The sequence below is a fragment of the Nyctereutes procyonoides genome, unplaced genomic scaffold, assembly GCF_905146905.1.
Source record: "Nyctereutes procyonoides isolate TBG_1078 unplaced genomic scaffold, NYPRO_anot_genome, whole genome shotgun sequence".
Lineage (NCBI taxonomy): Eukaryota > Metazoa > Chordata > Mammalia > Carnivora > Canidae > Nyctereutes > Nyctereutes procyonoides.
In genome coordinates, this window is record NW_026575133.1 from 29339778 (window position 1) to 29355585 (window position 15808).

The 15808-nt window shown below is 55.5% G+C and overlaps 1 protein-coding gene across 8 annotated transcripts in view; it reads left to right on the plus strand.

The window, feature by feature from the left end:
• Positions 1-15808, plus strand: part of PTPRE (protein tyrosine phosphatase receptor type E) — a 157426-nt gene that overhangs the window by 95530 nt on the left and 46088 nt on the right. For 7 of the 8 annotated variants that reach the window (XM_055299952.1, XM_055299951.1, XM_055299957.1 and 4 more), the window contains one exon: positions 14778-14896. In XM_055299952.1, the coding sequence (XP_055155927.1) occupies positions 14778-14896 (119 nt within the window). Of the gene's footprint in view, positions 1-6723; positions 6893-14777; positions 14897-15808 lie in introns of those variants that run through there. The other variant, XM_055299961.1, reaches the window with a different exon arrangement.

A 15808-nucleotide genomic window follows, 5' to 3' on the forward strand; every position in this document is an offset into this window, starting at 1 on the left:
TTTAGCACCGTGTATATAATAAAGCTCTGAAATGAATTATAAAGGACCGTTTACTCTGAGACATAAAGGCTTTTCTTAATTCCTTGAAGACTAATTGCCACCCTCTTACTGTGTCAGCGTGGGGAGGAGGGTCACTGGAGCTCCCCGCGAGGATGCTTTGTTTAGCATTGTCTGTGGCTTCCTTTGATGGAGCTCTTCCTTTGCTCCGGGAAACCCCTTCTCCAGATTCTCAGCCTCTCATAAAGGAGGCGGGTTTCTGTCCCCGGCCAACTGGGGATGCAATACCAGTAGATGTTTACTGGCCGACTTTATGGGAGAGTAAACTGAGACCTCATCCCTACAACCACCCACTTCTTTTTGTTTTTCTTTCTTTCTTTTTTTTTTTTTTCTAATCTAACAGCTTGCATTTCCAGGAGACCAGAGGTCCTGGGCAGAGGTTGGCCTTCCAGAGTCAGATCTTCCACGTTTAACGCTCTCTGTCTTCTAAAAGTTAGCCACTCATGTAACACATCGTTCTTGTTCTTGAATGGAAAGACTAAATCACAGGAGGAAGCTGAGTTGTCAGGCAGGCCAGGGAGGGAATACAGACCCTCTGTCCTCCGTGCCCACGCTCCCCTGCAGACCCCGGGGCTTCTCCGGTGCTGCTCCCCGCCGCCCGGGGTGCTTCTGTACCACCTGGGCGCACCTGCAGACAGCCCCCACATACCTGGCCTCCTGGGAGTCCCCAAAGCTGCAGGGACACAAGAGATGAGTAACATGCCTTCAGGACAAGTGAGAAAGTGAAATCAAATGCCAGGCTGCCGATGCCCTGTCCGAAAGAACAAGTTACCTACTTATTAGGGGAAAATAAGAAAAATCGAGTGGATAGAGATCTAAGTCCAATCACAATGTCAAATTCTGTTGACCTTACTAAACAGGATTTCTCTGAAGACTTTAATTTTATGTCAAGCAGTCCTCAAACCAAGCCTGAGATAGTTGAAACAAAACTCCCATTCTGCTGTGAAAACATCCGGATTCCCAGGGAGCCACTTCTCTTTGTGAGGCCTTTGACCTTAGTAACCTTAAACCAAATGTAGAGAGCACTTAAACCCTTTTGTGCCTAAAAACAGACAGCCCTTTTGTCTTCTAGAAATATCCCTCCTCTGTCGTGTACCTGGCAAAGCACGTTTTTAGATGTTATTTCATGAGATAATTTTTATTTCCCCCAATTAAAAGGAAGAATAATGAGCTTTGCTGAAGAGTCATTTTTTTTTTCCTAACAAGTTGAGAACTGATGGCCTAAAATATGAGCCTATCCATTATTCTGGGGCCATCAAGCCTCCCAGCGTTGAGGTCCTGCCTCACCCGACGTGGGCAGTCCCACCTCCCAGACTGGCCTACTCACTCGGAACCGCCTGTGGCCCCTCCAGGAGCTTTATGTCTCAGGGATGCACCTTGTTTTGAGGACGTGCCTTATCTCAGGGAAGCACCCTGTCTCAGGGATGCACCACCATCAGGGATGCGCCCTGTCTTGGGGATGCACCTTGTTTTAGGATGTGCTTTGTCTCGGGGTAAGCACCCTGTCTCGGGGATGTGCCATTCTTGGGGATGCACCCTGTCTTGGGATGCACCCTGCCTTGGGGATGCACCCTGCCTTGGGGATGCACCCTGCCTTGGGGATGCACCCTGCCTTGGGGATGCACCTTGTTTTGAGGATGTGCCTTGTCTCGGGGATGCACCCTGTCTCAGGGATGTATCAAGAAGCAGGCAAAGTCCCAGGAGGTCCTTCATGAACTCAGAGAGGAAGGCCCAATAGTTCCACTTCCAGAATCACATTTTCATACTGCCCACATTCAGGAAAAGTAAAATCAAGACTGGGCAATCCTTCCTGGCTGGGGCGGAGGGAGGGGCGAGCCTGCAGGTACCTGAGGAGAAGCACTCACCTGTGCAGGGGCTCACGGCCAGGCTGCAGCGGGCAAGGGCAGTGCTCTGCTTTGAAGGTCCGCGGAGACCTCCTGAGATGCTCTGTTTGTTCTTCTAAGACACACTGTTCATCTGACGGCTGCTTCCGTGCCCAGTGATGTAAGCATAGTGTGATCAGCTCCAACTTGTAAAAATAATTTCCATCTCCTCATCTCTCTTCTCAGAAAAACCATTGCTTGGTGCTTGCATAGTGAGAGAGAAAGTGCAAAAACAAAAAACAAAACTGTGGTTCCCTGGAAAGTCCTTTCGTTCCCTGTGCGTTCCCTGTGCGTAGCCTCCTAACAGGGGTCGGGACTCCAGCTGAGCGTCCTCCCAGCTGTCCCGGATCCCAAGCGGCTGGTACCCCGGGGGCCCAAAGGGCTGGGGCTGTGCCAGCTGAGGGTCTGTGGGGGACACACAGTAAGTGAGGAAGGGGAGATGCTCTTGGGGCAAAGAGGCTCCCGCTGCCCTGTCCCCGGGGTGGGCCGGCGGCTGCCTGAGGAGCCCGACGCGGGTGAGCAGGTCAGGGCCCCTTCGCCCTTGAAGGCCTGCCTCCCCGGTCTCCTCTGCCCGTGCGGCCGAGAGCAGCGCTGTCTGTGGGGCCCTGGATGTTCGTTCCCCACGACCTGCTGCAGGGACCCTGGGGGCTCCGTGCCTCCCCAGCTCCCGGGGCCTCCTGGGTGAGCCCTTTCCCTGGGGGGTGTTGTGCATCCCCCAAGGACCTCAGCCATCTCGAGACACAGCTGGCCTGTGTGTGTTGGGCGGGGGGGGGAGGGGGGGGACAACGGGGGACAAGGATGTTTGGAGAAAAAGGTGAAACATTGTGTCCCTGGCTGTTTCCCCTGGGCGCCCCACAGCCTGGTACTTCTGTGTGCTCAGACTTCAGGCTCCTGAACCCTGCGGGTTCTGTGTATCCTGGAACCCCAACCAGACGCTGCATGTGTGCACAGGGGCTCGTTGCATGATCTCCTAGGGATGTACCTCAGTCTACAAGAGGGGTCAGTGCTCTCTGCCCCGGCAGCTTGCGCGTGGCCACAGGCACGTCATTGTCTCTGACCTCCTTGTCCTCGTCTGGGTGGGTGGCTGTCTGTCAGAGCAGGGCCAGACAGGGGTACACTGGAGGTCATCATGGGTGGTGCCGACCTCTGCTGGGTGACAGTCAGCCAGACCTGGGAACAGGGCCACCATCCAGCACCTCCCTGTCATTTCTTTCTTTCTCTGTGTGTGTATGTGTTTTCCCCATTTTCTCTCCTAACAAGGGGACTTCTCTGCCCATCGCTTTTTTAGTGACGTTTCAATGGTTTCACATTTAGAGGTTTGCAATTACCTTTGCTCAGGAGCAGTGAAGTTCCAGCCTTCCCCAACTCAGATAAAAAGCACGCCCTGTGCATCTTTTTTAACGAGCAAAGCCTCCTCCAAAAAGGAAGGATCACTGTGGACTCATCTGGAACATGCTGATGCTGCAAGTTGGGCTGCTTAAGGGGCTTTTATTATTATTATTTAAACCTTTCATCCGTGGAAGTGTATCCACACCTGAAGCTCAGAAAAGGCCTCGATTTGTTCTTCCTTTATGGTGAAAACACATCTTTGTTCTTTGAGGTTTGACTCTTCCCCAGTGCAGAACAAAAGGAGAGTCTTGCCCTGTGAGTAAGGTTGCCCTGATTTTATGAGAAATAGGCACAGTGGTAGTAGGTGCCAGATGTGTGGCTGGGCCAGCCCCGCCCCCCGAGGCCCACGGTGGTCCCTGGTTCCTCGAGGACTTAACCGGGAGCCCGCGTGATAGAAAGGGGATGGGGGGCTCGGCCTGGCTCCTCGTGGCAGGACATACTTGACTTGTAGCCGTGATTTCAGAAAACTGGCACTGTCCTTCCCAGTCTGTTTCTGCAGCGAGCGGGCTGATGGGGCTCGTTCCCTGCCAGGACTGTGTCCCAAGCACCGTCTGTTCTCGGCTGCCTGCTGGGTGGAGGGATCCCCGGTGCCCAGAATTCACTCTCACACACCTGAAGCCCACAGGTGTCAAGGAGAAATCTGACCTGTGGTGCAAAGAAGGGCTTGTCCGTCTTCTGGGAGCATTTGCGTCCCGTTTGTCGTCATCCCAGTTGAAGCTGATTGACTTCCTTGCTCTTGAGATTTGTCAGCAAACAGAAGGATTTGGCTCTTCTCCTGGTCTCTGCTTGGTTTCCTAACCCGAAAGGTGGAGGTAGCGCCTGTGCCTAATTGTGGTGGTCCCAGAAGGTGGGCTGCAGGGGCACTGGGGAAGGCAGAGTGCCCTTGCCACATCTGTGCTTGCCTTATTTCTTGGTGCACAGAGGGCCTTGAAAGTTCTCTGAAGCAGCCAGGATCACCCAGAAGGGGGCAATGGGTGGTTTTTCTCTTTGGGCGCGCCCTTCATTGGAAAGGCCTGCAAAAGCTGGAACAGAGAGAGACCCCAGCCTGGACCAGAGGTGCCACCCCTGCCATTGGACAGACCTGGCCGCTAAGGGGCCGTGCTCCTGGCAGAAACAAAGAGGCCAAGAGGCATGATGTGCAGGAACGTGTCAGGGCAGTCAGCAGCCTTGGAGTGGTTCCGACTTCGGCGGGGAGCTTGGGAGCTTCCCTCTGCTCAGGAGACCAGAGGCAGGGGTGATGTGAATCCTCAGGCTCCCAGGGAGGGCTGAGCTTCACCAGCTGGTCACCTGAGTTATCCTCAGAAGCTTCCAGAAAGGAGCAGAGGACATTCTTGGACACATTTTCAGGCTCAGCAGAGGAGGGAGGAGCTGCCCCCACCTGCAGGGAAATACGGGATCTCGTCTCCGGGTGCCTGCCTCCTGTTCCCCTGACATGAGGTAACTTCCCTTCTGGGAGGCACACGTGCAGCCGTGCCCGGGGATTTGAGCCCTGCCTGCCCAGGCTGTGAGTGGTCCGCGGTCTTCTTTCTGCTTCTGCAGGTCACTGTGACCCACGTTCCCAGAAAGACTGGGGGAGCCGGGCACACAGTGAGCTCAGCTCTGCATCTGCCCCAGTGTGCGGACGGGGCTCAAGGGGCTGGAGGGAGCTCACCCATAGTGCCCATGGATGGGGTGGCCGGTTCTGCTCCTGGGGCCTCATCTCCCACCACGAGCAAGAGAACTACTGGAGCACCAGGGCCAGAAAGGCAGGGTCCCTGGCTGTCAGCTTCTGGCACCTTCTGGCAGCAAACCCAGGCCAGGAGTGGGGATCGGGCTCCAGGAAGAAGCCCTCCCCTGGGAGGCCTTGGAGACGTCCACCCTGTGGCACCCAGGCCCTGGCTGCCCACACGAGCAGCACCCTCCCGGTGCCTCCCGGAATGCCCTTCCTGCCCCCGCTCCCCCCGGCAGGCGCTGGGTGGTGGCTGGAGTGACGGTCCCGGGGGCCCGTGCTGCAGCCGCCTGCTGATTTGGTGTCTGAGCCGCAGGGAGCAGCCCCGGGGATGCCTGGAACCCGCTTCCGCTGCTGGTTCTCGGAGGCTCACCCAGGGGCAGACCGCGTGGCTCCCCAGGCGCCACCTTTCCCGAGAGCGCGGTGGGCCCGGGGCCCGGGGACGTCTCTGTCCGCCGACATCGAGCGCCTGCCGTGAGCCAAGCCCGGTGTGGGCACCCGCCCCGAAGTCAGGACGTCGCCGGGCCCACGGGGCTTCTGGAAGCCGGCAGCACATGTGCCGCCCTCGCACTGACCGTCCTTGGGCACCGTCCCTGAGCACGACACTGCAGGGAGATGACACGATGGGCCCCGGGGGACACTACGCAGGCCTGCGCGTCTCCTTTCCGGGTGATGCCAGGCCCCGACGGACGCTCCAGGCTGCTTCCGAACACGCAGCAGGGCGTCGCGTCACACACGGTTCCGGTGGGGTCACGGGCCGTTTCAACAGAGGACAAGGGCAGGCAGTGGGTCCCGTGGGGGCTGAGTTTGGCTTCCGAGCATGGGCCCCCCTGAGGTCCCTACGAGGCGGGACCGGGGCCTTTGGGGCTGCTGGCACCCTGGCCCGCCTGCACTGGGTGGTGGCCCCGGGCACCTGCCCAGCCACAGCCGGCTCCAGCTCCGCTGTTTCTGAAGCTGTTCTCCCGGGGTGTGTGTGTGGGGAGCTCTTCTGTCCCCGACACCCTCCGTCAGAGGAAGATCCGACCTTCCAGGAGGAGAAGACGAGGCATGTTCTCAGCCAGGGCCGTGGAGTGGGGTCCCTGTGGAAACAACAGATGCTCACCCGCAGCCTGGCTGCTTCCAGAAGGAAAGGGTCGGGGGGACAGGCCTTCTCAGTGAGAGCGGCAGACGCTGGGCTGAGCTCAGACTCCCGGGCTGCACCCCGAGGCCCCTGGGCCCAGGGGTGCTAGGAGGCAGCCCGTCGTGAGGACTTACTCGGGCTTCTTATCTTTGGCTCCTCCTGTTCCACGAATCGGGAAGCCGGGCCGGAGAGGTGCCACGTGTTCCGGGGGAGGCTGTGGTTGGGTCCGGGCGAGGAGAGGAGGGAAGGGGGGTGACAGACACAGAGAGACCCCGAGCCCAGCTGCGTCTTCAGCCTCAGAGGCCCGGGCTCTTTGAACACTGACGTGAGTTGACGAGATGGAGAGAAATCCGCCATGAGAGCCCCTGATGACCTATTTCCTTCAAGAACATTCATTGAGCATCTCCGCTGGGCCAGATGGACGCGCCTGAGACCTGCTCTCGCCCCCAAGAAGCCCCAGGGCATGGATAATCCTGCCCAGTGTTGTTAGCTTCTGCTTCAAAGCCGTCCTTCTAGAAAGCTCCCCGCACCCCAGCCCTCCCTGCCACATCCTTCAACACTGGCGTCATCGGCCGGTCCTGCCAGCAGACACTCCGGGCTCCTGGATCCTGGGCAGGGTCTGGGGCTGCCTGACGGCGCCGTGTTCTCCCCGCAGCCCCCCACCCCCGCCCCAGTTGGCTGCTCACCTGAGCAGAGGCCCTTCGCCCTGGGCAGCCTTCGACGCCTCCAGACCGGGTAGGTGGCTGCCTCCAGCACTAGCAGGTGCGAGTCTCCTGGGGGGTGCTCGAGAATAATCCTTTCATCTCTCCAACTGGAATGCAAGCTCCAGGGGAGCAAGGGCAGTGCTTGCCTTGTTCAGGTGTCTCTCCAGCCTCGGGCAGGTCTCGTAAACATTGCCCAACGAACGGACGCACAAATTAACCGGCAGATACTTGTCAGTCTATAGTTCGACTCTTTTGTTTGAAATCAAAAGTCTGCTGTACACCCAGCCGGGAAGCTTAGTCCCCTTGCACCCTGCAGCATAGCCCGGGGCTCACCCAGAGGGGGCCTGCCCAGCCCCTGGAGCCGGCCAGCCTCTCCCCCGTCGTCCACGCTTCTGATGGAGGGTCAGTGGAGGGCTGAGCCTCAGTGCTGGGCGCCTCTTCGTGGTGAGAGATGGGGAGAGGGCCAGGCGTCTGCGTGTCCACGTTTGTTACCTTTCACCCCACTACTGCCGGGTCCCAAGCAGATGGATGGGGCTTGGTGCTGTGGGTCCCATTCCTGTTCAGGTGCTTCGGCAGGGGTTCCGCCCCCACCTTGACTTTCCTGAAGGGTCGCTCCATCCTATCCTCTGATAGGATGCATCTGTTCTGAGTGATGGGTGCGCAGGCCTTTGGGGAACGTGAAGGACCCAGGGTGGTGATTCTGTGCCAAGCCATCAGTCAGATGCGAGCGTGGCTGTGTTCACTACCCGGCTCAGCCATGAACCTTCAGGACAAAAGAAGTTGGGAGAGATCAGAGAGGGTGAGCCTATCTAGGAGAGAGAAGGAAGACCAGGAGCTCATCCTTATGACGCTGGCCTCTGAGAATGGCAGTCCTGGAGAGCCCGGGCTCCGTTCCCAACACCCCACCTCGTTCTGTGCACGTGGGTTCCACGTTCCTTCCAGGGACCCATATTCACCTCTCTCTCTGTGCCGGGCCTGGGGTCCTTGTATCCTGTCCATTTTCATGTTTCTTCCATGTGTTTCATCTCATTGTAATTAAAAATGAAAATTTTTAGTTGTGAACAGTTGCATGGAAGGAGCCCAGGAAGGGCTTGGTGGCACAGTGGAGGCAGTACTTCCCTTTGGAGGACACCCCGTGGTTAGAAAAGCAGTCACACAGGGACCCCTGAGTGGTGCAGTGGGTTAAATGCCAGGCTCTTGGTTTCCGCTCAGGCAGGTCGTGATCTCAGGGTCCTGGGATCGAGCCCTGTGCCAGGATGCACACTCACCAGGGCATCTGCTTCTCTTTCTCTCTCTCTCTCCCTCCCTGGGCCCCACACACTCTCAAATAAATCCATAAATCTTAAAAAAAAAAAAAGACAAGAAAAGAAGTCATGCACTTGGACAAGAGTAGGTTGGACGCTAACTCCCCTGGCCCCTTGCGTGGTAGGAGAAGTATTTGAGGCTGCGGACCCTGTGGCCCACCTACCTGTTGCCACCTGGTCATCCGAGTTAGAGGGAAAAATGAGACATCGCAAGATGGCATTTTTGAAATATTTGCAGGACACAGAGGCAGAAGAGTTTTACTGTAAAACTTGTAGAGAGAACGGGCTGACCTCTCACTACCCTTTGCCCGGGCAGTTGCTGTACAGTGGAAGTCTGCGACTCTTCGCTGAAATTATTTTTTAGTAACAGTTTATGAATTTGCATTAAACTTTGGGAATTTGCATGAAACCTCAGGACTAAACTTGGACCAAAGGCATGTTAAGCACCGACTTTCTGTTTTCACGGGCGGTTGATGATCAAGCTATAATTTGCACAAAATATCCATCAACATTTACCTTCCTGCTCGGGGTCTGCACTGGTCCCACTGGCCACAGAGAAGCCGAGAGAGGAAAAGGCCTCCAAGAGAGCAGCAGCAGCAGCCCCTGAAGGGTGACGTGAAGAACTCGGGGCCTGAGGACGACGACTGCGGGTGGCGTTCCCCGCAGCTCTGCGACCACGACCGACCGTTCCTTTAGACCCAATGACCCTTCGCCATGAATCTTGCTCACTCTCAGCTCCAGGTCTCCTTGTTCGTGTGCAGGAGGTGAAGCACGTAGCTGCGAATGCTGCCGAGGGCAGATGAATTTCCCAACCCGTCAAATGATGCCCGCTGCAGATCCATGTCCTTTTCAAACAGCCGTTTTTCAAGCAAAATGAGTTAATTCCAATAGTGGTTCTGCTGGTTTTCATCCATTTCATGGAATCCAGCTACAATCGAGAGGCTCCTCCCGTGGAAGACGAGCCCCTGACATGGTCGCTAAGATCACTGCAAATGCAATGAAAGAATTCGACGCCGAAGATGTGTTTATTTGCTTTGTGGGATGATAGAAGTCTGTAGATGTTGGTGGAGCTCAGCGTTTGGGGTGAACGTATCGCGCTTAGAATGGATTCTGACGTACAGATCGTTTTCAATTGCGCCCACGCCAGCTAAATATTCCACCAGTTAAAATAGAAGCTGGAGATGTCAGATTTTACCAACAGTTGCACATACTGAGTAGCTGAGCTACAAGTTTATGTAATGAAGCTGATGTTGAGTCTTTAAAAATACTTTAGCTGGGGAGCGTGCACGTTCTCGTCCCTGCTCGTCAGATCTCAGAAACGTCTGGGCCTTCAAAAAATTGCTCTGGAAGTCAACCTAAGGGTCCTACAAAGACAGTGAGCTTTTCTATAAACGGGGCCCTACGCGTTGGTTGCATTTTGTTCTAAATTAGTTGGAAATATTTAGTAAAAGTAGTCAACAAACAGAACAGAAAACACACACACACACAAAAGGAACAAAAAACTCTCAGGGCTTTAAACTCATAGAGGCCTATGACTGTTGAAAACAGGTTGTGAACAGGAAGACGTTAAAATCCTTTGCTGTAAAAGCAAGGAAGGAATAAAGCAAATGAAATAAATGATGAGAGCTCACAAGATGCTCATTTGAAAAACACTGAAGTCAATTTTGTGGAAATGTTTGAATATTAAGGATATTGAAAAATATATTAAAAGTGAAACGTATTAGGAACAGGCAAGGCTAAGAAATTAATCCAAGTGGGTGAATATATACCGAGAATAGGCATTCTGTCCATGTCCTCATTTTATTTCTATGTAATCAATATAAAAAGAGTTTTTTTATTAAAAAAAAATAATGTGCCCTGGTAGTTTTGTTTCCTAGGGAGACTTTTTTTTTTAATTTTTAAAAATAGTTTTCGAAAAGAACTGCTTAGTGGGTTTCCATTTTAATAAAACCAAATGCTGACCGATAATGAAATACTGTAGGAAAGCATAGGACTTTAACTGTTTCAGCCTCTCTTTTGCCCTCAAGAGGCCTGTTTTGGATGAGAAATTGCACGTGGCCCCTCCCAGGGGCTCTTTCTTTAACTGTAGCAGCTTCAAAGCTGGAGCAAATCTTTAGCTCTGCTCCTCTGTGGCGGAGCTGAGTCGGTCTTGCAATTGAGAGCAGAAGAACCAGGCGTTTCAACCACGGGGGATGGGTCTGAGCTGCAGAGGCAGCGTGGCTCAGTCTGCTCAGGGACACCCAGGGCACCTTTCCATCCCTCGGGACACGAGGGGTCAGCCTCAAAGCCACTGGCTCGGGGACGACTCCACACCCTCAAAAACCCCGGAGTTCCCAGTCAGCTGGGGAGGCCAGCCTGGGTGGGGCAGGAGACGTCCCCTGTCCTCCGGAGGCTCAAGGTCCGGTTGGGAGACCCAACACCCCGATGACTGTGAACAGACGCAGGTGGTATATCCCTCAGGCTTGCTGGACCTCAGAAGCTGGTGGGGTCAAGGCACAGGGGAGAGGGGGGTCACCCAGTGAGGGGAAGCATGTGGGTAAGGGCTGGGGGAAGTGGACAGGGGTCAGGACACTCCCTGCCCTGCCGTGGGGTCTCCACCTCCACCCGCCTCCTGTCCTCCACCTGTCCCCCCGGCTGCCGTTTGCCAGACTCCCAGCCCAGCTCCTCTTCCCCTGTCCCTAAGTGTAGTAGCGTCCCTCAGCTTGGTGCCACGACCTCGCCTCTGCCCCTCTACACACCCTCAAAGTCAATTCACCCACACGCTGACCCTTCCGCTCCCACTGCCGTCCAGCCAAGCCCCAGGCCCTGAACACAATTCCTGTTGACAGTCCCCACTAGAATGTTCCAGAACCTGAGATTCAACGGGCCATCTCCGAGGACAGCAGGAGACCTTCCTCATAGGATTGCTGGGAGGGTTGGTGAGGTAGCTTGCCTCAGAGCCTCGATGGCTTATCACACTTCATAGGAGCTCAATAAATGGGAGCCTGTACTATTGATTTATATTCCAAGCCCAAGTCATCTTTATCCTCAGACTGGGGACCCCCTGTTATCCCAATGTCAGCTAGTGAATGATGCCCTGTCCCGTTCCATCCCCCAAGATGGGAATCCCAGTACCTCTGAAGCCCTGCTCATCACCGCATCCGGCTGACGACCACTCGCACGGGTTCCGCCTTTGAGACCCCTTTCAAGTCCCTCCCTCCTTTGCCATTCCCGTTATCCTGGCTTAGTCCACTCCCCCTTACTGGGTTTTGTGGGCCTGTGTGGGTCACATTTCATGTGCGTGGGAAACCCCCAGGGATCTTGTGAAAATGTGGGCCATCCTGTGGTACCTGAGACGCTGCGTCCCCAGTGAGCAGCCCGGGGATGCCCATACCCCCAACCACTCTGGGGCAGCAGAGGCTGATGCTCTGTCTCTTGTGGCTCCTGACCGGCTTCCAGGGCTCCCTCTGGAAACTTCCGTGGCAGCTCGTTGCCCACAGCCACGATTGTCACCTGTGGTCCCTAGAAAACCCGTTGCTCCCCCTGTATTTGGATGTCATGCATCTGGCGTCCAGCCCAGGAGTCGGCATCTTTTTATCATGCCCTCGAGTGGTCCTAGTAAGGTAGGTTGTGATGGGAAAGGAGCCTGTAACACCAAACTAAACTCTTGAACATGACATTCAGGGCCTTCTCGACGCGGTCCTGGGTGGGTCGAGTCATCGCTTCATCACTTCCTTCCTGGGCACCGTGGCCGCACGTCTCTGGAACGCTGGGGTCCCGGGGGAGCTGTGTTGCGCCGTCTTCCCAGCTCCATGCAGCTGCGTTAGGGCAGGATCATGTTCGTCTCTGCAGCTCCAGGGCCTGGCAGCCTGCCCGCTCCAGACCAGGTGCCCGACAAAGAGTCCTAAAAAGGCATCAAATGGAGGAAAAAGGTCATTCTAATCAACAGATAGCTGGTTGACTTTGGACAGGAGTAAAAACCAAGGCTGCTTTGTTGGAGACGATTTTGATAATCTCAGTTCTGACATCCCACATGTTTTCTGCCCACAGTACTTAACGTTTAATAGGTTCGGTACAAACCCTTCAAATTCACGGTGGATTTAATGGTGATGTCAAGGATTAGTTTTGCACGGATTCGTGTCCGTGCTTACTGGTGGCTTGCACCAACCCTTTGAGGGTGAAGAGCCAGGGACGTTGTCATCGGCCTGGAAAATAAAAATGCCGCAATCAAGGGGGTTTGAAGTCTGCAAAGTTCAGTGCCCTCTGCTGGCCGTAGCGGGCAGATTTGCCCGCCGCTCCGGGGACGCGACCGACCCCAAGGTGTCTGCCCTGTGAAGAGATGGCTTTGGTCTGGCTCGAAAGTGTCAGCTTTCTCTTAGATCATTGAGCATTTGGAGAGGAGGGTTTTGAGTTAATGCACGTAACAAGAAAAATGAGTTAATGCTTCAACTAGGAGGCCCGCATCTGAGTTCTAATAAACCAATTAATACCTCCTAATTGATTACTCTGCAGTTTATTCAACTCCGTCAAAGCTTTGTTCAAGAACACATTCTTAAAAAAAAAAAAAAAAAAAAAAAGAACACATTCTGGGGGAATCCCTGGGTGGTGCAGTGGTTTAGCACCTGCCTTCAGCCCAGGGCGCGATCCTGGAGTCCCAGGATCGAGTCCCGCATCGGGCTCCCGGCATGGAGCCTGCTTCTCCCTCTGCCTGTGTCTCTGCCTCTTTCTCTCTCTCTATGTCTATCATGAATAAATAAATAGATCTTAAAAAAAAAACCACACACACACATTCTGCTTAATGCAGCCGGTGCAGAGCTGCCCTTCCGGGCTGGAGGGCTTCCGGCTCTGTCGGTCCTGGGTTCAAATTACGCCTCTTCCATCCCCTCTGACTGGACTTTGGGCCAGTTCCTCTTCCTCGTGGGGCTCAGCTTCTCAGTCCTGGAGGGTTAGTGTGAGGGCGATGCCCACAGGAAGGCCTGGCCGTGGCAGATGCTCACGATGCTCACGGGACACGAGCTGTTGTGTGTGTGCGTGTGGCTCACTTTGAGAGTCTAAAATGTACTTGGGACATGAACACGAGGGAAAGAGGTGAAAGCCTTGATTGTGGCTATCACAGTCGTCCTGGGATAGCTGTAGGCTCAGGATGGCTCCGTTTCAGCAGCGGTGGTTGCTGGAACATGATGTTTTTTTTTTTTTTTTGGTGCCAGTTCAGATGTCTTCTCTAATTACAAGCGACCAGTGTTTCTGGGCCTCGGTGCATTCATACGCCTCAGCGAGGCTTTTTGCAGGAAAGTGCTGTCTGAGCGGACAGGCACCCCGGCTGACCACAGAGTGGGAAATGCAGGAGGGAGGGAGCCCACAGCTCAACCGCACGCATCCTCACCACCACATCTCCCTCGGCTCTGCAGCCACCCACCTTCTCCTGTGGCCAGTCCTCTTCTACACCACCCAGAGATCAATGCCACGTTTTCTGAGGGTCTAAGGTTATTTTGGCAAAACGGTGCACCGAGTGGGGATCTGAGGTGGCCCTTGCAGGTCTGGGTGAAAGAGCCTTTTCCTATGTTGAACCGCACTGCAATCCGGTTTTGCTCGGTGCATTCACCCACCCACCCAATAAAGACTTCCTCTGACAGTGTCCACGTGGCTCTGTTAGAAACGTGCTGATGGTGGCCCCTCCTGGGAGAGGTGGGGGCTTCCCTCTGCCTCACCTGAGAGCTCAGACAGGAGGCAAGGTGACCCCCCACCCCCACCCTGGAACCATGCAGGAAGTTCGAGAGAGCAACAGGCAGAGTGGGTGGCTCCGAGGAACACTCGGTCCTGGGCCAGCCTGCCTGTGCCCGTTCTCACTGTTAATGTCTCAGGCCTGGGAGGACCGGGCTGGCCTTTGAAAGGTCCATCAGGCTCCAGAGTGTGGGAAAGGCAGAGGGTCCAGGGCTGGACACACAGGGACCTGCTCCTGTAGCTCGGGTGGGAGGCAGTGAAGACCTGCACTCAGGGTAAGGGCTGTGGTGCAGGTTGTGGTCATGGCCAGGGGGACAGGGGAGGTGGACCCCACACAGATGGGCTGGGCTCCCCCTCCCTGGCCCCCTACTCTGTGACCACATGGGCCTGCGCTTCTTCCCAAGGGGGCTGCGCTTCTCTGGGTGTCACCATGCAGAATAGAAATGCTGCACCTGTGTGTACACCGTGTGGCATGGCACCCCAGACCCTGTAGAATGTACCCGAAATGTGGACCAAATCATTACCGTGTGGCAATCTAGAGGCCATGCGAAGGACCTCGCTGAGGCTCTGTGGAGCTGCCTCCCAGAATCTTCCATCTCCTGGTATTTTCAGACTTCACCCTCCCCGGACACCTGCACATCCCTGCCCACCTCCCCTCTCCCTGCAAAACGAGGCAAGCAAACAAGAAAGGAAGTGCACCCCAGTGGCACGAGCTTTTACAACCTGGGAATAGTTGAGGGGGTTGCTCACCCGGCTCAGTGGCCCACAGGCCCGGCTCCCTAGCCCAGATCCACAAGGCAACACTCGGAAGGAGGCCCACCGGCACCTGCCCGCCCGGTTCCCCGCCTGTTGCCCTTCTCCGTGGAGGGTGCGCGGTGGGGAGTCCTCTGAGCCTGTCCCCGCTTTTTGCAGGTTCGCCATGGAGCCCATCTGTCCGCTCCTGCTGGCGGGTGTTAGCTTGCCGCTCGCCAGGGCGCTCAAGGGCAACGAGACCACCCCGGCCTACAGCAACTGGACCTCTACGACCTCAGGTGAGGACCCGGCCACCTGCCCCCCCCCCAGGAGGCTGTCTGGGCTGAGATGACGAGACTGGCGGGGGTGGAGGGGGGCACAGTGAGGCTGACTCCCCTAGCGGTTGAGCACAGCAGCTCGCAGGTGACGCCTGCCCCACAAGCCAGCTCTTGGCAGTTTGACCAGGACAAAACTTAGGGTTCGGAGGGCAGTAAAGGCAGCCCTGCGCTGAGAGCCGGCGTCCGCTTCGGTGGGAGGCAGGAGAGCAGGGGTTCATGGCCCCCCCACCCCGCAGGCCCCCTGTGGGAGGCCGATTCAGACCACCCTGGAGGAGCACTGCTGAGTCCATAGGGGATATTGATACACAGTTGGCGCGATCAAGAAATGAGTATTAATATTCTTAGATATTAGGGTCGTGGTCAGATTTATACTTTTAAAAGAAGAGTCCTTACTTTTTAGAGGTGCATTTTGAAGTCCTTATGAGTGAGACCACACGAGCCCTAGGGATGACTTGAGAATGAGCAAGTGGGGAGCGGGCGGTGGGCGGGCCATAGACCCAACACGGCCCCTTGTCCTGATCAGAAGGATGGGTGGCAGGTATGGGGGGCTCGTTGCTCTCTTCTCCTGCCTTTTCCATGTATTTTTAAAAGATTTTATTTATTTACTCATGACAGACACAGAGGGGCAGAGACACAGGCAGAGGGAGAAGCAGGCTCCCTGCAGAGAGCCTGATGTGGGGTGAAGGCAGGCGCTCAACCACTGAGCCCCCCAGCCGTCCCCTTTTCCATATTTTGAAAGTTAGGGATAAGGAAGAGTGAACGGGCACCTGTGACAACGTGGGTGAACCCCAGAAACACGCTAAGTGGAAGAAGCCAGACACGAGACACGTGGTGCGTGGCTCCGTTGAGGGGAAATGCCCGGAATAGACCAGG